Below are 23,557 nucleotides of genomic sequence, written 5' to 3' on the forward strand. Positions count from 1 at the left end.
TTTAAAAAATGAAATACACGTGCCACAACATGGATGAATAAAGAATGTCTGCTTAATGGGTGTAAAGTGTACATTTTGAGTGATGAAAAACTTCAGGTATTAGTGATGATGACTGCATAACACTGTGAATGCACTTAATGTGACTGACTTGTACACTTTAAGATGGTTACAACAGTAATTTTAGGGGAGGGGAATAATAATAGTGTTATTGCATAAAATACCTACGAAGACTAAGGTAAATTAAAGGACATAACCTTTGTAGAGTGCTTAGAACAGTGCCTGGTACACAGTTGGTATTACAGAGTTCTAGAGAGAGGAAGAAAAAGAGAAACAGGTGGCAGCATCACCCTTGAACGTGGGGGAGGAAACCCTGAAAGGAAGTGGAAAGGCTTCCCAGACTTTGACACAGAGGGAGGTCAACAGGGGTCTGAGAACTCTACCCACTAGTTCTATTTTCTATGAGACGCAAGAGTTCTCAATGGCCCCTAGAACCTGGCACCTGCCTTGCAAAACCAGCTCAGGGGACTCCCTCCAGGAGACAGCAGGGAGCAGAGATCAGACTGCATGGACCACCATTCAGACACTCAGTCCTTTGACAACAGCAAAACAAGGAAGTTATTGTTCTGCACAGTGTCCAAAACACACTGACCCACATGCAGACAGAAAGACCCCCTTCACCTGACTCCAGATCCCCAAAGATGGTCCACCCCTTCACTCCTCAGGATAGAAGGCTTCCAGTTGTTGACCTGCGGGACCTTCTCTGTTTGTCTCCAGCCTCATCCCACCTCCACACTTCCTTCCTGCTGCACTACACCCGCCTCCACTAGGCCCTCATGCTGCGCTCCTCCTCCACTCAGCCTGTGCCTCTGCTGTTCCCTCCACCTGGAACTCTCCCTTTTTCATCTGGCTAAATTCAATACACTCAGATCTCAGCCCACAGAACAAATTCTCATTCGGCCATGTGTCTGACCCTAGTAGGATCTGTCATTTGTCTGTGTGACATTTTATTAATGTCTGCACTCTGATGGTCTCTACACTGATGGCCAGGCCCCCAGGAACAAGGATCAGGGAACTCCAGGATTCCTCTGTCCCCACGCCCACCTCCTCACCATCATTGATCCTCCCAGCCAAGGACGCCGCACTGAAGCCAGCAAAGATGACTGTGTGGACAGCTCCGATCCTGGCACAGGCCAGCATTGCTGCCACAGCCAGTGGGGACACGGGCATGTAGATGGCAACACAGTCCCCACGGCGGACTCCATGCCTCTTCAGCGTGTTGGCCAGACGGCACGTTGTCTCCAGCAGTTCCCTGCAGCACAAGGAAGAGAAAGCCATCAGAGATTGAGGAGGGCCAAAACGCAGAGCAGTTCGGGGTGGAGCAATACTGCAAATGTTATGTCATATACACCCAGCCCAGTGCCAGGATAACAGGCACTTGAATACTTAATGCATGGAAAGTACTTTTCCAGAAAAAGAAAAGTTTTTAACATTTGTAGATTGCTATTGGCAGAGATTCACTGCCGCATTGCTAGGGTGACAAGGCTATCCTTAAGTCCGCTTATGGCAGGGTTTTGTTAGGGGAACAGGAGCGTAGGGGAGCATTTTAGAATCAATTCCATCTTAAAACTAGCAAGGCACATTCTTTGCCAGTCACGACCTACAGTCCTAAGATGTTTACAGCTGAGGAAGCAGCTTAATACCTGCAAAGGCAAACTCTTGCAACAACAGAATGTCCAGATGCCCCAATATTGCATAACATACGCTTTTAAGATGATTATAGGCATGCTTTGATGTACTTACGCACTAAAATGCCAAGGATAGCTTTCTTTCAATCAACAAAGTAATAAATGTCACTTTGTCAGCCTACCCGGAGGGAGACATAGCTTTGCTTTTACATAGATAAGACCCCTATATAAGAAATAAACAAAACAGAGGCATTCCTCCTCTTGCTGAGGAGGCCCTACTTTGTAACTGAGAAGCTTTCAATAAACTATTTCTTTTCACTGAGCTCAGCCACTCGCCTTGGATTTTCTTCCCGGCAAGATCCAAGAACCTTCTCCTGGGATCTGGATGGGGACCCCTTTTTCCAGCAGCAGCTTCTCAGGGACCACAAGTGTCTGAGGCATAGATCATCATGGTTCCAAAACTTCTGAAAATGTTTGCCTCCAAAAGAAAGACTGATCTTATAAGACATTTAGTCGAGAAACGACAGGTCCCAGATTTTTGAATTAACACAGTCGAGGGGCACCAAACAATGCCCTCAGCGGACAGGCCCCCAGGCCCAGAGGGTGGACCTCAGCTCTGCAAAGCCACAGTGAGTCAGGAGTGAGGGCCGCAGGCAGGGCAGCCACATCTCCCTGCTGCCCCAAGACAGCACAGGCAGGTAGAGCAAGCACCCTGCTTTCTCCTCAAGCTAGGGGACCATGGACGAGGGGAAGGGAAAGCACTGGGCACCTGCCCGGCCCCCATGTCGTCCCCCACGTCGCCTACCTCTACGCGGTGTGCGTGCCCTTCCCCTCTGGCCACTCTGGGGCCTAGCACCAGGTTTACCCGCCAATCAGGGTGCAGCATCTCTCTGGGCAAGCTGATTGGTTCAGGGCTGACACGTGACCCAACCTGGTCCAGTCAGAGTCAACCATACTCAACTCCGGGAAAACCTGGAGCACAGGAGAGCTGCCCACTTGCCCACCATGCAGCGGGAAGTGGAGGAAGTGGAAGCGATCCCAAGGTTGTCTTTCCTTTCCGGGCCTCCTCATCCCTCTGAGTCTGGACCTGCCAATTGCATTAACCACTTTCCCACTCTTGCTGTAGGGACTTTAATTAATTATTTGCAATAAAAAGAGCTAACACATAAGGAAGAATGAGGGGAAGCTAAGGCCCCTTCTCTCTGGGCGGGGCAGGCCACCAGCCCGCAACCCCTGCCCTCTGCAGAGGCCCAGAAAGCAGACCCTCCTCGGGCTTGCAAGGCCCCTCGCAACGTGTTTGCATGGCTCTCCTCTGTTCAAAGGGTAGTCAAGGAAAGGGCTCCCGAGAACAGTGAAGCTCGACGAGGCCACCCGGGAAACCACAGCAGAATGAAAATGAGCTCTCCGCATCACAGGCAGGGGCCTAAAGGAGGCCTTTGTTTCTTCCCGAGGCCATCTGCGAAGGGGACCACATGAGAACCAGTCCGCAGTTCTCCCCGCAGCCAGCACGCCTGCCCAGCCTGGCTCCAGCAGTGTCTTCTGTGGGATTTCATCGTTTTTCCTTCGGGCTTTCTGAAGGAGGACAAAGGCGCCATTCAGTGGCGCCCCACCCACCCTTGCCAAGGTTTGTGATAAAAGACAGAACACTCCCCAGGAAAACCCCCAGCACCAAGCTCTACAGTATTTAGGGCTCAGCAACACTCCTGCTACTCCGGGGAGGAGGCTGGGGTGGCCTGTGACCGGCTGAAGAGGGAGCCGTGGTCAACAGCAGGGAAGAGTCATTCAGCATCCTCGGCCAGATTCCGTTTTCATAGCTCTGAGAGCTTAAGCCTCACTGCTACGAGAGATGAAGGCTTGAATGTATGCTCAACAGTAAATGGCGATGAAATTCAGTCCCTCTTCTGCAGACGGAGGGCAGCAATCTGAAGCCAAGAAAGGACACCAGACTGTCCCAACAGAAAGGCCTGGGGTAGCTTTCTGTAGTAGCTGCCTAAGCATGGGAGCTTATCTTTCTGAGCTGCCATGTGACCATCTGAGAAACAGCAAGCACCCTCCACCTTGTACAGCTGTCACAAGTATTAATAAGAAGCAAGACCGACTTGGAAGTCTGCCAGACATTCAGTAGGAATCGTCTTTCCCGTCAGATGGAAACTCTCAGAAATCTTTGTGTGAAATCGTTTTCTAAAATGACAAAAATCAGCCAACTCACTTCAGTGAATTCCTAAGATGTTAAAAATCCCATTCTAGGCACCTTGGGAGTGATTGGGGTGTTTGCATCAGAGAAAGAAATTGACAGGGAAAGTGTCCTCCAGGAGCACAGCTCCGATGGGGAAATGACGGCACGTGTGAAGGTGTACAGGGCACTGAGCAGCTCAGCTTGGTGGTATAGCCACTGGGGGTGGCAGGGAAGGGCAGCAGGGAGCGCTTTCTGGGTAGATTAGCTGTTGAGAGGAGGACTGGGGCAGAAAGAAGAGTGGATTTTCCCTATAGGGGCAGACATCACCCAGTCATTGGAGCTGGACAGCTAAACGACAGCCTCCAGGGAGGGTCTAGAGACAAGGTTTCCCTGGAAGACTGAGGCCTCAACATGGGCCCAAGAGCTGAAGCAGGGTCTGGTGAGTCCCACACTCTTGCTGCTGAGTCCAGAGGAGAGGCTTCTGATAAAGGATTTGATCCAGGTAAATCTCAGAGCTCTCTCCCTTCCTATTTTCTCTGCTAAGGGAAATACCTTGGCAGAGAAGTGGAAAGGATCCTTGAAGTGGAAAGGATCCTTGGACGTCAGGCGGTGCAGCCTCCTTGGGGTTCTGAAATCTGGTAGCCACATTTTGGCCCACAACAGTCCAGCCTCTGCTTAAACATCACACTGCCAGAGCTCACCTCATGGGGCCACTTCTCTGTCACTTTGGTAGGGAAAGAGTCAACCAAAAATTGGACCAAGATTTGCAACTCTTCAAACTCTACCCCTTAGTCCTACCTCAGACCTTTAAAGCTTCCCAGAATAAATCTAATTTCTCAATGACAGCCTTTCAAATTCCTGAATATTCCCCACCCCTCATCCTCTTGGAAGCTTTTCCTCCCCCAGGTTCTCTGGTCCAGCCCTCCATGACGGCACTCAGTCTCGGTAGACACCCCCAGACTTCCAAGTGAACCCCCACATTCTCATGCTGCCTGCCCAGAGCTGAATGTGGGTACCCAGACCCTTGACTTCAATTCTATATTTAACCATGTTTTTATTTTTTATTTTTTTTAATTTTTCTGAGGTGGAGTTTCGCTCTTTTTGCCCAGGCTGGAGTACAATGGCTCGATATCAGCTCACCGCAACCTCCACCTCCCAGGTTCAAACGATTCTCCCACCTCAGCCTCCCGAGTAGTTGAGATTACAGGCACGCACCACCACACACGGCTAATTTTGTATTTTTAATACAGATGTGGTTTCTCCATGTTGATCAGGCTGGTCTCGAACTCCCCACCTCAGGTGATCCACCCACCTCGGCCTCCCAAAGTGCTGGGATTACAGGCATAAGCCACTGTGCCAGGCCGACCATATGGATTTTTTAAATACCTGACAGGTGGCTCAAATTCAACATGAGATCACTAACCTGCACCCTCCCAACTCCTAATACATGTAACAGATGCCCTTTAACTAGGGCTTTCTCATATTATGGCCATGGAAATGTTTTGTGTTTTTTTAAAGTAGGCTTTCCATTTATCCCAATCTAATTCTATCTCAATTTCTCCCCATCTCTCCAGATGACTTTTTTGGTTTTTTTTTTTTTTTTTGAGATGGAGTCTCGCTCTATCACCCAGGCTGGAGTGCAGTGGTGCCATCTCCGCTCACTGCAACCTCCACCTCCCAGGTTCAAGGGATTCTCCTGCCTCAGCCTCCTGAGTAGCTGGGACTACAGGTGTGCACCACCACACCCAGCTAATTTTTGTATTTTTAGTAGAGACGGGTTTCACCATGTTGGCCAGGCTGGTCCGGAACTCCTGACCTCATGTGATCCACCAGTCTTGGCCTCCCAAAATGCTGGAATTACAGGCATGAGCCACCACACCTGGCCAATTTTTGAAGCCTGGATTTTTAAGTTTAAACTCTCATTTTTCATTAGCAATATCCTCCAGACACATATTACTGGAAAATATGGTCAGCAAACCTAGGTCTTCAAATCATCGAAAAATAAATGTTGTTCAAGTAAGTGATCCTGCCATTCCAAGTACTCAGCAACTATTTGAAAGCACGTTTTTGGATATTCATAATTTCTCAGACTTCCACAAACCGAAATGTTACTGTTTCTGTATCAGAAAGATAAGGCAGCCACTCAGTGACTGATGCCTTGTGCTACAGTTGCAGGAAACAGTGGCTTCCTCACTACCTGCAGGATCCTCTTTTGTAGCACCCTAGCAGGTCTCCAAAGCACGGGGATGTGCAGCTTTCTAAGCCACTAAAATGAGTTAGAGTTTTACTTTTAAGTCCAAGAAGAAATATAACACTTGTTGTTCAGGTACTGAGCAGAATATTTAAGTTTGTCTGCAATGTAGACTCTGCCGGGTCAAGCTTTTGGTGTGGATGTATGCAAATGATGTGCAGAAAAACACAAATTTGGTCTTGTGTTCCTGGTACTTAACACTAGGAAAATGCTGACTGGCCTTGGGGAAGGTAGAAGACTTATTATCAACTCTTAACATCAACTGGGAATAACTTTTATCAATGCTAAAGATATAATTTGACTGCAAGTAATTGTGACCAACATGATAACTGCCTGAACTCAGACGATACAAATGCACCACTACCCCCCACCCCCCGCCTCAGAATTTAAAATTAGTCCAAAACAGGAAACAGCTGGAAACAGAGTTCAGAGAAAAGAGAAGAAGAAATGCACTGGTATTTATTTTTTCATCTATCTTTCAATCAGAGCTAGCTTCGTCACGGTTAATATTGAAAGTATCTTTTTCTCCTAGACATTTTCTGATGAGGGTCCAGGGTAAGTAAGTCCTGTGTGTGCTGTTGTGTTTAAGAAATAAACAAATTGAGGCTGGGCATAGTGGCTCATACCTGTAATCCCAGCACTTTAGGAGGCTGAGGCAGGCAGATCACTTGAGGTCAGGAGTTCAAGACCAGTCTGGCCAATCATAGCAAAACCCTGTATCTATTAAAAATACAGAAATTAGCTGGGCGTGGTACTGCACGTCTGAATCCCAGCTACTTGGGAGGCTGAAAAGAAAGAAAAAAGAGAGAGAGAGAGAGAGGGAGGGAGAGAGAGAGAGGGAAAGAGAAAGAGAAAGAAAAATTGAGAATGCATGATTGCTTACTGGTTACAATTATTCTGGCACTCAGTATTCATGAAATAAACACTAGCTAACAGACTTCTTTGTTGTCCATCAAGTACAAGGTCTGCTTGGGTAGAGATTTGGGTTTTGCTTATTGCCTTCTTTCCAGCATCCACCTAGCTTGTATAAGGTACTCAATAAACATTTGTTGAGCGAATGGGCACAGCAGGTGAACCTGAAGTGGGAAGGACCTCAGCCAAGAGCGATACCCACCCTGTAGACACCCTGTGTCCTCCTTCCCCTGAGGGGTTAGGCTGTTGTCACCTTGCACCACGCTGGCATGAAAATGTGCTGCTGCTCTGAGAAGCAAATGAGAAGGACTCCCCTCTGAGAAACCAGCCTAGGGATACTTTTCATTTTCTACTGCCAATAAGGGAAGTAAACCCAGGTAATTGTCTTGATACGTGAAGGCCTCTGAAAGACACGAAGCATTTCCCCGGGCTCAGTCACTTCTCTCCAAGCACTGGTGCTGACGGGGGCTGGGGGAGGTCAACTCCATGGTCTAGATCCAAAACTTCAAAGGACATTCCTATGCTGTCTCTAGAATTTGATATTTTCTTCTGCATGCTGTGTTAGGAAGATAGAGGTAGTAAGAGAAGAAAGGATCAGCCTTAGGGAAGGGAAGCCTGGCGAGGCAGACCCCTTCCCACACAGGAGGAGCGTGGAGGGCCACGCAAATCATGGATGGCCAGCTCGTGTCTCATGGACCCAGGCTTAGGGAACAGACTCCTTCCCACCTGGCAGATTCCTCTGGCCCTGACATTACTGTAGCCACTGACTGTCATTCAATGGTGGTAAGATTTGCTCACTCTGCTCTTTACTACCTCTGAGAGAACAGAAGACCAGGAAGTCAGCTAGCAGGGCTCATAAACCAAGTATGAAATTTCTCATGTCATTATTTGATGTCATGGCCATAACATTTAACAAAGAGAAGCTGCCGTGAAAACATAAAGTGGCAGCCGCACTTGAATGTGAATGGTCCCCTGGGCCAAGGTGAGCCCAGGCACAGCGAGGGCCCCCAGGGGACATGAGCTGAGTTGCCAGTAGTGATGCCAGCTCAGCCAGTAACAAGATCACTAAAGTTATGTGTGTTCTAAATTCTTTATGGAAAATGAAAGTCTCTTCTCTGAGGATTTGCTATAGACTCTGCAGAAAGTACTGAATCTGCAAGTCGATCACTCAGGAGTCTCATAGGAGGCCAAACAATGACTGATCAGAGAACAGGGTTCCCAACGCAGCACCCCACACCACTGGGGCCTCAATTGTCTAATCTGTGAAATGGCCTAATAATAGGACCCACTACCAAGGTGGTCGTGGAGACCAAATATGAAGTTGCAGACACCTTTGAAGGTGACCTGTAAACAGTGGCCATAATGACTGCAGAAAATACAACAAGACATGGGAAAAAGAGAATTGTTGAACACTGATGGACCTTTAAGAAAGGTGGGCACCTCAGGTGCTGCCTTCTCAGGAGGGCAGGTGCAAAATGCTGGCTTGCCTTACGGAAGCTGCAGTCTCTGTGTCACCAACTCAGGGCACATGCACCTCAGCTGCGTGAATGCCTTGCAGGAAGCCCTCACTTGCACAGCCCGCCTGCTCCATGCCCCCAAGGCAGGTGCTCAGGGCAGGAGTAGATCTGAGAAGGATGCAGAGCCTCCCACAGTTGGGGTTGCTGCCAGTCTGGGGGTTCCAGGCACTCAGCCCGAGGCCTGTGCTTCCAAAAGGCCAGAGGGAAGGCAGGTCCACCCCACATGCTCTGCACAGCCTACCACCATCTGCCATGTCATCCTGTCACTGCTCCCCTGCTGGCTACCCAAGCTTCTCCAGCCATGTTTGCCTGCCGCTGTGAGCACAGGAAACCTCCTCTCCAGGCCCATGGTCTCCTACCTCTTCACCATTCGGGGGGTGTTCCCTCCCCTGCCTCTCCTCCCACCTGCCCTCACCCCACCCCCAGTTCACGGCCCCATCCTATGGAATGAGGACAGAACAGCTCTCAAGCAAGTATCCTGTACCCGGGGCTGCTCCCATGGAGCAGGTTCCCATGGAGAACTCACTTAACTCTCACAAAAGCCCATGGGCTCCAAGCTCCCATTCCCTTCTTCACTTTCCTGATGAGGAAATTGAGGCACAGAGAAGTTGAGCCACTTTCTCAAGGCTATTCAGCTGAAGGAGTCAGGGCTGGATTCAAACCCAGGCCCAGCTCCAGGGGCCTTGCTGTCAGCCAGCTCCTCAGTATTAGAACCACTCCTATTGCAAAGGCTCCCAAACTTCAAAAGATTTGCCATCTGTGAATGCTATAATTATTCATCTAACATTTTTCTTAAGTTAATTTACTTTTTTAATACAAATTTATTCTAAGAATGAACCAAAGGCTCTGAACCTGAGGCTGACTCTCTGTTCAAAAGGGAAAGTTAGCAAGAAAAGTGCCCAAAGCCCTCACACTCATGGGGGTTCAACCGAGCCTTTCTTCTCATCACCAGAATGGAGGACAGGGCTGAGGGTGGGTGTGGAACGGTGTTTTCCTTCATCATTCAGTGTCTGGCTCCTCGCTCAGGGCCATCTGCCCAGGGCACACCTCCCCAGGCACACTCAGGTCAAATCCCACATCCTTAGTTTTTCTTTTCTCCTCTGACCAGAGCCCAGCATGCAGTCAGATTCTAAGAAACCCTGTAGGATGGAAGTACCAGGCCAGACTCCAGAGAAGCTCTGTCCTCATTCCTGTTAACGCCTGGTTTTCCCTTCGACCTCAGCACTTGGCTTTTGGCCCAAGTCTTTCTGGAAAGGAAGTTCTTTTTCCAGATACAAAGCCCAGCTCACATGACTGCAGGAATCAGGTGTCAATGCCTGAAGAACTTGGGAGGCTCCTGCAGGCTGGCAGCCCAGGACAAGAGCACACTAGGGGACTCGGGTCCTGGAAGCCAGCCCTGAGAATAGCCGGTTTCCTGGCAGAACATTCACCCCTGGCTGGACAGACTTGTTTACCTCCTGGGAGAAAGCCACAGAAGTGAGTCCTTTCCCTAGTGGAATTTGGAAAGGGATGTAGGTTTTAACATTCTGTAAACATTCACTTTCCCCTATGGTTGAAAAAAAAACCACAGGAGATTTTGCAGGTCCCACTCCAGGTTTGCACGCCCCACATGCCCTCTGTTCCGTCTCTCTGAATGGCTCTACCAGAGCCCATTCGGCTGCCACAGACACAGCACAACACAGGGCAGCCAACTTCACACAGAACGCTGCAGAGCCTGGACGCAGGTTGGGGGTCCTTCTATTTATCAGGCCTTCCTGGGAGTCCACAGAACATTCCAGATTAACACCTAGAGGAGAATAAGCCCTGGAGGGGAAGTTCGCAGACACAGCCACACAGGTGGAAATCCAGAGAGCACAGCCGCTTGGCATACCTGCCTCGGGCCCAGTGACTTTCCCTGCTTCTTGGCAGCAGCCTAGAGAAGCATCAAACTCCTACAAAGAACAGGAGGCTCCTGCTCCCCAGTGCTGTGCTTGATAACAACCAGTTTCTCAGCAAAAGAAGCCCTGACTTACAACATTTGCCAGTGATCACTGTGCCAAATATTTCCACCACTGATTTTCAGCTCCTGATAGGACTGACTGGACAAGGCGTTGGGAAGATATGCACACACAACTACTCTGCGGAGCCCGTTCGATGCAAGTCCCAGCCTGGGAGCCTGCAGCACAAGTGCCCAAACCACCCAGCCCCAGGGGCAGCCTCCTCCTCTTTCTTTGCAGCAACACCTCAGAAGCTGCCCAGATGCCCCACCCCAGGCCACCCTTAAAGTTCACTGGAACTAATTTTCCCCTTTACAAAACAATAATTGTTAATAATTTATGATTTCATTCCTTGTATTTAATGATTATTCATTTAATGATAAGTAATTGCTGATAAACCCTTCTATTTAATGATTATTCATTTAATGATAAGTAATTTGGCCAGGCGCGGTGGCTCATGCCTGTAATCCCAGCACTTTGGGAGGCCGAGGCGGGTGGATCATGAGGTCAGGAGATCAAGACCATCCTGGCTAACACAGTGAAAGCCCATCTCTGTTAAAAGTACAAAAAATTAGCCGGGCGTGGTGGCGGGCGCCTGTAGTCCCAGCTACTTGGGAGGCTGAGGCAGGAGAATGGCATGAACCCAGGAGGTGGAGCTTTCAGTCAGCCGAGATTGCGCCACTGTACTCCAGCCTGGGCAACAGAGCAAGACTCTGTCTCAAAAAAAGTAAAAATAAAAATAAAAATAAACTTAATTTGGAAGGAAGGGGAGGAGCAAAAGCATGCAGCTTTTTTTAGTCCACCCCTTGTGACCTTAAGACCACAGTCCCTCTGATCCTGGGTTTAAGATGACATGGAGGGTCTGCATAAGCTCAGGGCTGGGCTTCCACAGAGGGCACTGTACTCCCGGGCATAAGGCCAAGGGCTGAGAGCACACCCACACTCTCTCCATGGCAGCCCTTGTCCCCAGGCCACCTCACATGGCCTTGCAGCTCATCCCGGTTCAAAGGCACTGCCCCGGGGATGCTGGAATCTGCACCAGGCTGAATACCCTATTGGGAGGGGAGCCCTTCCACAAAAGTGGCCCCATTTGCACCGGGAAAACATGCCAGAAACCATACTAAATGTTAGCCTGGAAAACTGTCCCACAATTTAGTTGTGAAGTCCAAAAAACTAATGGGTTTCTAATGTGCAGATAGAAGACTGTTCTTGTTGAAAACGGGCTGGCCTGCAGGGAATCCACATGAGATGGGCCACCATGGGTAGAATGAATACATCAGGGTGAAGACCAGAGCCTGTTAGTTACAGCAGATTTTGAACAGCTGTGTGGCCAAAGGCCTTTGCACACTGGAGTGACTTTGAGGGTTTGGTCACCTGCATGAGGAGGAAGGACTGCCAGGCTCCATTTGAGTGGCCTGGGATCTGAGAAGGTACAGGTGGGATCCTTCTGTCCTAACAGTGGGCTGTGGAGTCCAGGTATCAGCCCAGTCAGGTTCCACACCCACCCGCTGGCCTAGAATTGCCTGTGGTCACCACAGCATCTTCTCCCTCCACATCCACGCCAGCCTGGCATCATCCACCAGAGTCCCCCTTGCTCCCGAGGTTCTGCCTGTGAATCAGCATCAGACAGCTGCGCATGGGAGTGCCTGCAAGGCGTGCTGCTGCTCTGCTGCTGTGCAGAGCAGCTAGAGGATGCTGGGTTTCCTGGGGCAGTCCCGCTCGCTGTGAGGGTGCCGAGACACAGGTGAACCAGCAGCAATGGTGGTTTCCTGAGTCCTGGACCCAAGCTGCAGGAGTATGTTTGGAAACTCAGCAGTGCCAGTGAGGTCTCTGGAGGCCCTTCTGATTGTGCCAGAGGTCGAGGCTGAAGGTCCCCCCAGAGGCTGCTCTTCCTACCTCCCCGGGATTTGGAAGCACCCTGCCTAAACTCCCTTTCCACTTAAAAGAACAGCCGTGACTTCCCTTTTCTACAACTGAATCCTGACAGATTTCTGACAAGCCATTTCTGCGGCATTCCCAGGGATGCATTTTCAAATACAGATTCCCATGATCTTCCCAAAAACTCAGAATGGCCCAAGCAAAGCCTGGGTACTGTCTCACTAGAAACCCTCCCCAGGGGACTCTGAGGCATGGCCTGCAGCTGGAAATCACTGCTGTAAATTCCAGCCAGAGTGACACAGTTGTTAAAGCTGCCTGGCAATTTCCCTGGCATGTTTGGAGACCATGAGGAATTCCTGAAGACATTCATGTCTGAGAAGATCCCATGTGACCACTTCTGAAGTCCCTGTCCACATGGCCTGTCTCCCTTGGTCGAGTCTGTTCCCCTAAAGGCTTCATCCACGCAGAAGCAGCAGGGAGAGTGGGACTGTGCTGGCCCGAACAGGGGGCAGACACATTCACCATATCTGCAAGCGGCCCTGAAACCTCTCTCCAGGCTTCTCAGGGGAACTAGACTGGATTTGTTGATGGGAAATTGTCAAGTCTCCACCCATCCTGACCCTCTACTGTCACAATGTTCAGATGAGGTCAAGACAGCCACAGGGAGGGTCAGGAGAAAGAATGACAGGGGAGGCCCCTGTTGCAAGAGGCCAGCAGCACCGTGCCACCACCTCCTGTCCTGGCACCAGTAACTCCACAGCCTTTGATCCTACCTCCTCTAGCAGCCGACCCTCAGTCTCTGAACCCTACACAAGGGGTCCTGGAGTCCTCTGGCATGAGCCCCCTAAACCCCAGCTGGTGTCAGTGCCTGATGAGTGTCTACTGGTCCTCTGAGGCCCCAGAAACCTGGAAGACGTGGCCCTGGCCAGCAACAGGGCATCCTGTCTGTATGCAGCAGAGTTCAGCCTGCGCACACCAGGACGATGTTTATTTAGAGGTGTGTGGAGGGCCAGAAGCCTCAGCTGCAGAGCCCAGGGGTCCCACTCAGACCTGAATTCCACTTCTGATGGGACTATAGACTCCTCAGTACATCCACCACAGTCAGAGCTGGGGGACCTTTTCAGCTGCATGAACTCCCAAGTTCCTAAAGCTCTGTGGATAGCAGAGTCCCCAGCTTTAAAAATCAGGGTCCCAGGCAAACATCAATATGAACTGAGATCCTTGGTGTCAGCTCCTGCCCAAGGTCAGACCCACAGAGGCAGTGTAAGGGTGGCAAGGCCAGACTGGACACCGAGGAGATACCAGGTGACTTGAGGAGGATGGAGGGCTGGTGCCCCATCCATCCAAGGCCTTGTGTGCAGGCCTGTTGCCAGGAGTTAGGGGGTCCTGGGCCAGCTGGGAGGTCTAGTCCATCCTCACCCCACTGTCGTACCCCACCCGGGGCTGCACTGGGCACCCTGCCACAGGGGCACACTCACTACTGAATGGGCTTTGGTTTCCATTCCGTGCACTGGACCCCACATCTAACCCACAGTGACACCTTCACTCTGTGTCTGCCTAGCAGGGGAGGAGGCAGTGTCAAAGGCAGGAACTTGGGAATGAAGGTGTAGCCCCTCCATGGGGAAGGGATAGGGGTGAGCTGAGCTGAGCTGAGCTGCAGTTCTGGACAGGTGAGAAAGTTTCATCCACTGGCCCCTGTGCTGCCCACACTGTGCTGGTGGGGACTGGGCATGGGCAGGACTGAGGGACCCCACAGTGCAGCCCATAGCAAAGCTGCGAGTCACTTACCCCCTGCCTAGTGCCTGCAGAAACAGGAGGGAAAACGCAAAACAGGAGCCGCAAAGCTGTGTCCTGGTCCTCACAGACTCATCTCCAGGCGTGACCCTCCCCCTAGGGAGGCTGTGCTCCCACCAGCCCACGCCCCTCCCCACCTCCTCATCATTACCCACTAGCTCCCACCCCTCCCCTCTGCCAGCTGTTCCGCCCCTTCCCAGAACTGGGCCAATCCCAACAGCCCCTGCGTGGTAGCAGGGGGTCACAAAAGCCAGGATCCAGCCTGTGTGGTAGCAGGGGGGTCACAGAAGCCGGGATCCAGCCTGCGTGGTAGCGAGGGGTCACAAAAGCCAGGATCCAGCCTGCGTGGTAGCAGGGGGGGTCACAGAAGCCGGGATCCAGGCTGCGTGGTAGCGGGGGGTCACAAAAGCCAGGATCCAGTTCCACCACAGGCATTTGCTCGCGTGTGGACATAAAGATAAACTCCCTCAGTGTGGGTTACTGCACTGCAGTCTGAAGATGGGGCCTTTCTAAACTATGAAGTGCCAAGACCTCAGCACCCAGGAGAACGTAAGGGAGCACAGACAGCGTGCATAGGAAGACCCCAAATATTCCAGCGGCAGCAGCTGCAGCCCGGGGCTGGAGGAAAGGTGGATGCTGCTTTAAAAACAGCCCGTCCCAAGTAACATGGGTTCCTGTCTGGATTCTGGCTCTAACATGCAGATTCCAGACCAAGCGTCCCAGCCTGAGTCTCAGAGGCTGCCTGGGCACCCTCCTCTCAGGTGGGGCAGCCAGGCTGGGACTCCACACCTCACCTGCCCTGGGAGCCCCACAGACCACACCGAGTTTGCCTTCCATGACAACAGCTGTGTCACACACGGGTCAGCGAGGCTGTTCCCCCACAACTTCCCGTGAGTTAGGATCCTCCCCAAGCTGCCCTGATGTTTTCAGAAAGGAGTGTGCTCATTAGGGTAATTAACTTGGGGGGTGAGCAGAAGAGCAAAGGGCAAGGGTCACCCCCTAGGGACATAGGGAAGGGGCACATTTTAGCTGATGCATGTGTCCTCCCAGGCAAAGTCCCACTGAGTACCGTCACCCCTGAAATCACCACCCACCCACTCTCAGCCCCAGCAGCCACGGGGCCACCCATGTCTTGCCCTTCTTCAAATCTGAAACCCTTTGCTGGCCTTCCTTCACCTGGCCCCAACCTGCGGCTGCAATGGGCCCTCATCTTCCAGACACCCCTCTGGTTTTCATCCCACGTGTCCCTCTCCACCCCCAGCAGCCCGGTGGAGGAGAAGTGTGACTGTATTTTGCAAATGCGCAAACCAAGGGTGGGAGAGGTGGAGCGACAGGCTCTGGGTCCACAGCCAGGGTCAAGGTGGATAGAGCACAGCCTCCTGCCTCCACCAGGTCCAGGGCTCCGGCCCCTCCCCCTGCCAGGGTCAAGGCAGGCAGGGCACAGCCTCCCGCCTCCACCAGTTCCCAGACCTTGGCCCCTCCCCCTGCCGTGTCCTCACCAGTCCCCCACTCCTGCCCTCATCACACTTCCCCTTCCTCTGCCTCTCAGAACTCAACCCTCCACAAAGCCTTCTCCAACTAAGTGTCTGTGACAGGACTTCCTGCTTCCTGCTCCCCTCGAGGGACCAGCCACTTCTGTGACCCCCCTAAATAGCTGTGTTTGAAGATATCCAGGACGGACAACAGAAACAAGCCTCTCAGAGAGGTGGCCCCAGGCTCAGTCCCCACCCCACCTCAGCTGTAGTGTGTGGCAGCTCCCTCTCCCTAGGGTGAACGGACAGGCCCTGTCTTGCACAGCCCTGCGGGCCTCCGTGTCAGGTGCCAGGCTGCACAGATTCGCAGTAAAGCCCCATGCCCAGCCCAGCACACCCACGGAGAAAGCCTTCCCTCAATCCCCTGGGACTCTGAGGCAGCCGGGGTTGGGGGAGGCCTGACATTCCCTCTGCTCCTCTGGTGAGGGGTTTCTCACTGTGCAGGACCCTGCCCAATGAAAAGGCCGGGAAATAACAGTCACAGAAATTACCCCTACCAGTGGGAGTTTCCACGGGGCAACAGCTCCCGGAGTGGCACACAGTGACTGTGCTTCCTCGCAGACTCGGGGCCCAGTTCTGCCCCTCCGTGTTTCATGCACGCCTGCCAGGGCTGGAACACTAGGGCAATCAAATCCCTCCTTTTACAGATGAGGACACTAAAGCCCAGAGGGATGGGTCTGAGGCCATAGGACAAGCCAGAGCTAAAACCTGGTCCTCTGGCTTAAGATGCTCTCATTTAAGTTCAAGTTCAAGTTCACCCCCCCCTACAGAGACCCTCAGAGAAGAGGTTCACTGATTTGGAGCCTCTGCAGGCACCCCCAGCCTGGCACCCACAGTCCGGTCTCTCCTCTGTGTGGGGGCACACCCTGCTGGCTGAGAAGATCTGGACCTGCACAGGGCCTTAGGCTGCTTCCTGCACCTGGAATCCAGCCCTAGCCTGGAAATTCCTGGCCCAGACCCCAGACCCCAGACTCCAGGCTCCAGTCAGGGAGAAACACACCAGCTAGGCAGCAGCCATCTCAAAGCCTCATTCATCTACCTGGGCCACCGCTTTCCCGAAAGAGAGGAATTTGCATTTCTCCACATGGCCACCCCTCAGGGTCTCTAGAACCTGCCCATGCGAACTACAGTGTGAAGGACAGTCTTCTAAAACAGGCACCGGCCGGGTGCGTTGGCTCACGCCTGGAATCCCAGTACTTGGGAGGCCATGGTGGGCAGATCACTCCAACCCAGGAGTTCCAGACCCACCTGGGCAGCATAGCAAGATCCCATCTCTACAAAACATAAAAAGCTTAGCCAGGCTTGGTGGCACACACCTGTAGTCCCAGCTACTGGGAGGCTGAGGCAGGAGAATCACTTGAGCCCAGGAGCTCGAGGCTACAGTGAGTTGTGACAGCACCACTACACTCTAGCCTGGGTGACATTTTTGAGCCCCTGTCTCAAAAAGAAATAAATAAAAATAAAATAAAATGGGCACCTGCTGGAGAAGTGCAGGTAAACAGCCAAAAAGAGCCGCTGCCCTCCCAGAGTGCTGCCTGGCCCCACAGCCTCAGGGCCACCAGGCCCATAGCCTCTGGCAGGCACTGTTCTGCTCTGGGCTTTCAGCCTGCTGCTTCACCAGGGGAGAAGGGCTGCCTCAGCTAGCTCTGGGCAGAGGAAGGCTGGAAGTGGAGCTGGGACCTGGAATTGGGTGGCAGACTGCCCTGGGAGATGGGTGCAGATGTCCCAGGCTGAGCCCTTCACCTCCCAGTGGGAAGTGAGTGCTGCAATTATGAAGGAGGAAGCAGGGTAAAACCGCAGCAGGGAACGGGCTCCTCCTTCCCGAGCCCTGCAGCCAGCCAGCATGAGGCCCAACGTCGCTGCCCAGTTACAATGCTGAAAACAGCTCTGGAATCCAGTGAGTACTCAATAAATAGCAGCTACATCATCATCACGGCTATTCTTACTTGCTAGTGCGTTCAAGCTGTCATCTCCCTGTGCCTACTTTACAATCATCTCCATTGTGACAATTACCCTGGGTGTACAGATGGGAAAGTCACACCCGGGGAGATTAGGGAGCCACACAAGGGCACAGGCCAGCAGCAAGATGGTACTGAACTAGAGCTAGAACATGCCTCTTTCTGCAGACCCTGTACCCCCGAGGACCTGGGGAAGCAGGGACTGCAAATCCTGCACTTGCAGGGTAAAGGCCATGGGCACCCGTCCCAGGGCTGCATCTGCCTGTGTTGACCCAGCATCACCTGTGCCTAAGGTCACGGTGGGGGTCAGAGTCGGGAGGTTTCCTTTGCCAGGTCACCTGGGATTGTAACACACAGACTTCCTCACTGCCTGCAAGCTTCCTGCATCGCCACCAGCATCCCAATCTCTACCAGCCCCAAGGGGTTTCTTTAACAGGCCCAGGCTGCTAGTCTGTACATTGATCTTCCAGCCGAGGAGGCCTGCAACCCTCCTAGGCACCTTAAGTGCTGTGGCACGAGGCCCGTGGGCAGGAAAGCACTGTGTTCAGTGGCAGTGATATGTCTGCTGGGAGGACAACCAGCACCAATGTCTGGGGGCTTCCCTCAGAGAAAGGAAGAAGAACACCTCACATCAGAAACTTAGCATGACCAGGACAGTAAGGAACTCACATCCCTCAAATACTAGCTGCAATTACAGGTAACACTTTTCACTCAAACAGTAAACAGAAATGGTCACCTCGTATTAAGCCTGGCTAAAGTCTGCAAAACCATTTTGGAAGAAGTCTGTTTATTTTTATTTTTTTATTTTTATTTATTTATTTATTTTTTGAGATGGAGTCTGGCTCTGTCACCCAGGATGGAGTGCAGTGGCACAATCTTGGCTCACTGCAACATCCACCTCCCGGGTTCAAACGTTTCTCCTGCTTCAGCCTCCCAAGTAGCTGGGACTACAGGCGCACATCACCACACCCAACTAATTTTGGTATTTTTAGTACAGACAGGGTTTCACCATGTTGGCCAAGTTGGTCTCAAACTCCTGACCTCAAGTGATCCGCCCACCTCACCGTCCCAAAGTGCTGGGTTTACAGGCGTGAGCCACTGTGACCGGCCCCTGTTTATTTTTGGAGACAGAGTAATAAGTACTTTGCCAGGGCCATTTCAGTGCCATGGGCCTGAAGCTGTCCTTAGTTTTCATAGGCTGGCTGCAGTCCTGAGAATTCTCATGTGGTTTATGTTTAACCACACATCTCCACAGGGCTCCAGCCCCACTCACAGACCGAACCGCTGCTTAGCATGCACTCAGTGCACCCACGGGTAGCGTCCAGCTGAGGGGGCATCGCACACGGCCCGCCGGCCCCAGGGTTCAGGCACACCTGAGAGACTGATGGAGGGAAACTGGCCTTTCGGGGAGTGCCATGGCTGGGCCCGCCCTGCCGGACCTCCAGGTGCAGCTCCTTAGCCCCTGATCCCCAACAGAAGGATTTCATCTTTTACTGAAGAACAACTGCTGGGGCAGCAGCCTCAAGTTCCTTCTCAGAAGGGGGTTTATTCGCAGGCAAATGGAGCTGGGCCCACCATGGTGAGGGGCGTCTGCAGCAGCTTGGGTCTTCAGAGCCCCTGCACTCCAGTGTGCAGGGGCCACCTAGGGGGCCGCTCAGTTGTCCACTGGGGCCCAAGGCTCCCGGGCAGCAGAATGCTGCTGGCCTGTGGGCCACATGGCATCTGCAACCAGGGACTAGAGATAAGAAATGCATGCTATATAGGCTATAAGTCTGACCGCTGGGGAGACGGGTCAGCAAAGGAGCCCTGGCCGAGGCTGGTGGAGGCTGTGCCTGAGGGCTCCCGGGGGCTGAGGGGAGGAACAAGCAGGACAGGGCCCACTGGGAGCCGCAGCAGATCCACTAGCATCACTTGTCTGCATCCAATAGTCGGCGTGAGTGCAGTTTTAGCAGGTTTGGTGAATTTGGTCTGTGATAAAATTGGAGTTCAAGAAACAAACAGGAAACTACAAGTGCCCCTTCGCCCCCAGGTCACCCGAGTGGCAGGGCAGTGACTACTGCTCTCAGGCTGCCCAGTGTGGACCTGCCTGTCGGAATTCTCCTCCTCCACGTTCCCTCACTCCCGTGTCCCAGCCACGTGCACCTTCCCTCTACTTCTGGGACCCCTGGACCAGGTCTGCCCCTGTCTCCTCAGGACTGCTCCTCTTGGCCCATAAGACCTCAGCTGAAACATTGCCTCCTCCAAGAGGCCTTCCAGACTATTCAGCTCACAGTGGCCACCCAGCCATGCTCTGCCATGTGCTTGGGGATTGTTTGTTACTGCAACATACCCCAGCCCATATCAATACGAAGGCACCCAGTGAAGACCTGCTAAGTAATTGGACAAGAAGACCCTGGAGCTGCCCCCAGGAGAGTAATCACGCTGGATGATTGTGTGTGATGGGGACTTAGGAACTCACAGTTTAGGGGCACAGTGGGCCTGAGGCATCTCTGTAAGGGTAAAGTAAGCCTCAGGCAAAGGGGGTTTGCATGGAGAACAAAGGTGCTGCACCGACACAGCAGCTCCTACAGGAAGCAGCTTGGGGAAGACCAGTGCAAACCCCCCAACGCACACAGCATCTGAAACATGCTGGGCACATAGAATCTGCTTAAGGAATCAGAGACTAAAAAGATCAGCTTAAAAACAAAATAACTCTTCTAAAGATGATTTTATTTATTGTCCCACCCTCACAAGGCACTGAGAGTGTGGCCAGGCAGGCTAGATCGGCTTTTACTGTGTTTCATTCTGCTTGCGTTCATGTTTACTTTTCCTGGATAAGAGAGCATTTGCAAAGCCAAAGTGCACTCCTTGAGACTCACACAGCCCCTCCCTGACAGCCAGACTCAGTACACAGGACCGGGCTGGGTGCCTCCCTTGCACCTTGAACATTCAAGGGCACACAGTACCTGTAGGTGATCCTCACTTCCGTTCCAGGCTCATTGCGCTCCCAGATCAACGCAACGCTCTCGGGGGACTTCCGAACATGCTGGTCCAAGCAGTTGACTGTACAAAAAGAGAGTTTACAGATGTTACACTTGGTGCTTTTGGAGTGAGAATTCGGCCAGGGTGAGGGATTGGAGCGGGGGTCTAGTTTGCTGTGGCTCTCTCTTCTCCCACTGACAGGGACCCTGTCCTCATCAGTGATGATGTTTCTACCCCCTTGCAAGGAGAACGGTGAACAAACATGATCTCAGAGGTATAAGGTGATGTCCTGCAAATATTCTGAAGTGGTTGCTTCACAATGGACCCAACCCTGGCTGCATATTGGCATCTCCTGGGCCACCCCTAGAGACCCTACCCAATGGGCCCTGGGCCTTCAAAGCCTCAAAGACACCATGGTTGGTTCTGATGTGCAGCCAGGGCTGGGCAGTGCAGCCTGAGCTGTTGGAAAGAACACTCAGCGCAAACAGGTTGTTCCTGTTTCAGGGCTTGGCTCCTGCAGTTCCCATCTGCCCAGTGCTGTCTTGCCCCCAAGGTTAAAGGTGCAAGAAGGGATGAGGACCCAACTCCCCCACATGTTCCACCAGTACCCAGTAAACCAGCCTTGTTCCAAGAAGTGGCTCATGATGGGGAAATGTCCTCCTAGTTTTGCAGAAGGCTCAGCTCCCTCCCTCTCCATTACCCAAGCTTCCACACATGACCCTCCGGCAGAAACAGTCAGCTCTGCGGCATACCGGCACACTGTGAGACTGAGGATTAGCAGCACGGGCTCCTCTGCCAGCAGGCTGGTCACTACTCATTAGATTCCAAAGTTGAGCCCCTTCTGACAACCCTCAAGCCAGCTCTCTTCACTCACTGGCCCATCGGTGGGTCCCCGCGTATGCAGGGACATGAGCCCCGCGATTGACTTTGGGGGCAGCAGCACCTGCCCACCTAGTCTCTCAGGGTCACCCCTGTATCCTGTTTGTAAATTACACCTCAAAAAATGTAATAAATGAAGACAGATGCCAGGAAAAAATTATTAATACTAGCAACAGACACAGGAAAGTTCTTTGAACTACTATTAACAGAAAAATAAAAGAGAAGAAATGGCCCCAAAATGGAAGAAAATAAAAACAAGAAGACAAACTAAGAAGCGGCTCAGTGGCAGACCTGAATTTACACAAGGAACCCGACATCTCTGTGTGTGTTGGGGGAGTGGGCACGTTAACCTTTGTTCACTGTGGCCATGCCAAGTGCAGCATTAACCCCACAATGTTTTGCTGGGTGTTGGGTAGTCTCTTAGGAGCAAAGAGAAGGAGCATACAACCCTGAGATGGTTTAACCCAACCAGTCCTGGGTGCCAATCCTGATCAAGCACCATGCTGAGCACTGAGGGAAATGCCAGGGCAGATTCGAAACCCCTGTCGTGCGTGCAGGAGACAGATGCAAACGTAAGAAACATGCAAAGTGACCAAACACACAAGGTCGGTGGTGGCAGGCTCATAACACTTGTCCAAACGGGGAAATGGAGCTGAATTTACCCTGGGGAGGCAAACCCTAGGAAGTTAAGAGCAGCCTGGGGCTGACACAATAATTACTGCAAGAGCCTCCACAGAGACAGCACCCACACCACCAGCATCTCCCATTACAGATGGGAAAACAGAGGTCCTGAGAAGTTAACCTGCCTGCCCAAGGTCACACAGAGGCGGAGCTGGATTCAACACAGGCAGATTGGCTCCACAGTCTCTCCCACCATCCTACCCTCCAAAGTCACCTGATAACAGTCCAATTCTTCACCAGGCAGTGGAGAACTGCTCTATGCAACAAGTGGGAGGGAAGCAAGCTTTGCCAGTAGTGGGGGAAGAGGGGAGGAGGGAAGAATCGGGCTTGGTCTTACAGACAGGGGAGACAGAACAGTTGATAAGAATAGTGAGGCCAATTCAGGCAGGCGAGAGGAACATGTAAACCCTGAAGGAGATGGAAAAACAACACAACTGCCAGGGAGAAAATTAAAACACAGGTACAACCGATATTTGCCAACGTGGTCCCTAGGCTGAGTCCAGTATACAGATGTGCTAAGCACCCTAACCAGGGTGTGTGGGCGTGTGTGTGCGAATCCAGTCCAATATTTACAAATCAAGAGATTTCACATGAAAGTGATGGACTTCTGGCTTCTGAATAATCAGCAGGAGATCATCCCTCCATAGAGAGTCCCATACACCGCTGCCTGCCTGTCACCTCCAGTGACTCTGGGCAGCTATGACAAGCCTGGGAATGCCCAGCTGAGGATCGACATTGTCTGCACCCGCCATCCCCCCCAGGAGCTGGTCACAAATGCAAACCGTCAGTCCCACCCAGACCTGCTGAGTCCCAGCCAGCCTCATAAGAAGCCCCAGGAGATGTGAACCCACTCTCACATCTGAAAAGCTCTGCCTGACACACTTGCTCCACTCCAAATTTGACCCCGGAGCCCCCCAGAAGAGCGGCCTGCCCAGGCGTAGATGAGAAAATGCCTCTGAATGGCACAGTGACCTGCCCAAGGCCCCAGCCAGGACGAAGCAGGAAGGGCTGGAACCACGCTGGACACTTCGCCTTGGCATTCATCTCATTGCTTCACCTGCTCCCACAGCAGCCAGGGCACCAGGACACTTCTCTCAGAGAGAGTGACTGCCCGACTTCAAACAGGCCCTCACAACCTCCCAGCCCAGCATGACATCCTGTACCATTTTATACCAAGCAGGAAGGCAGAGCTGAGGAAGGTGGAGAGGGGCAGGCCAGCCCCAGGATGGACAGCACCCAGGCGCGGCTGGGTGGCCCGTGAGATAAGCCACGTGTCCCTGTCTTTCCAGGACTGACAGGTGGCCTGAGTCCAACAGATCAGAACGGAGCCCCAAACACAGTGTCCCCAGGTGCCTCA

General features: G+C 52.3%; 1 protein-coding gene across 1 annotated transcript in view; it reads right to left on the reverse strand.

Annotated features, from left to right (window-relative positions):
• The window catches only part of LOC119623532 (acetyl-coenzyme A synthetase 2-like, mitochondrial), a 28,046-nt gene extending 6,524 nt beyond the window's left edge, over positions 1-21,522 (reverse strand). The window contains exons 1-4 of the mRNA XM_073004784.1: positions 21,515-21,522; positions 21,017-21,099; positions 20,625-20,907; positions 1,110-1,309 (exon numbers count right to left, since the gene is read on the reverse strand). Of these exons, the coding sequence (XP_072860885.1) occupies positions 1,110-1,309; positions 20,625-20,907; positions 21,017-21,099; positions 21,515-21,522 (574 nt within the window). The remainder of the gene's footprint in view (positions 1-1,109; positions 1,310-20,624; positions 20,908-21,016; positions 21,100-21,514) is intronic.
• Between the last annotated feature and the right edge of the window lie 2,035 nt (positions 21,523-23,557).

This window comes from Chlorocebus sabaeus, chromosome 2, assembly GCF_047675955.1.
Source record: "Chlorocebus sabaeus isolate Y175 chromosome 2, mChlSab1.0.hap1, whole genome shotgun sequence".
Lineage (NCBI taxonomy): Eukaryota > Metazoa > Chordata > Mammalia > Primates > Cercopithecidae > Chlorocebus > Chlorocebus sabaeus.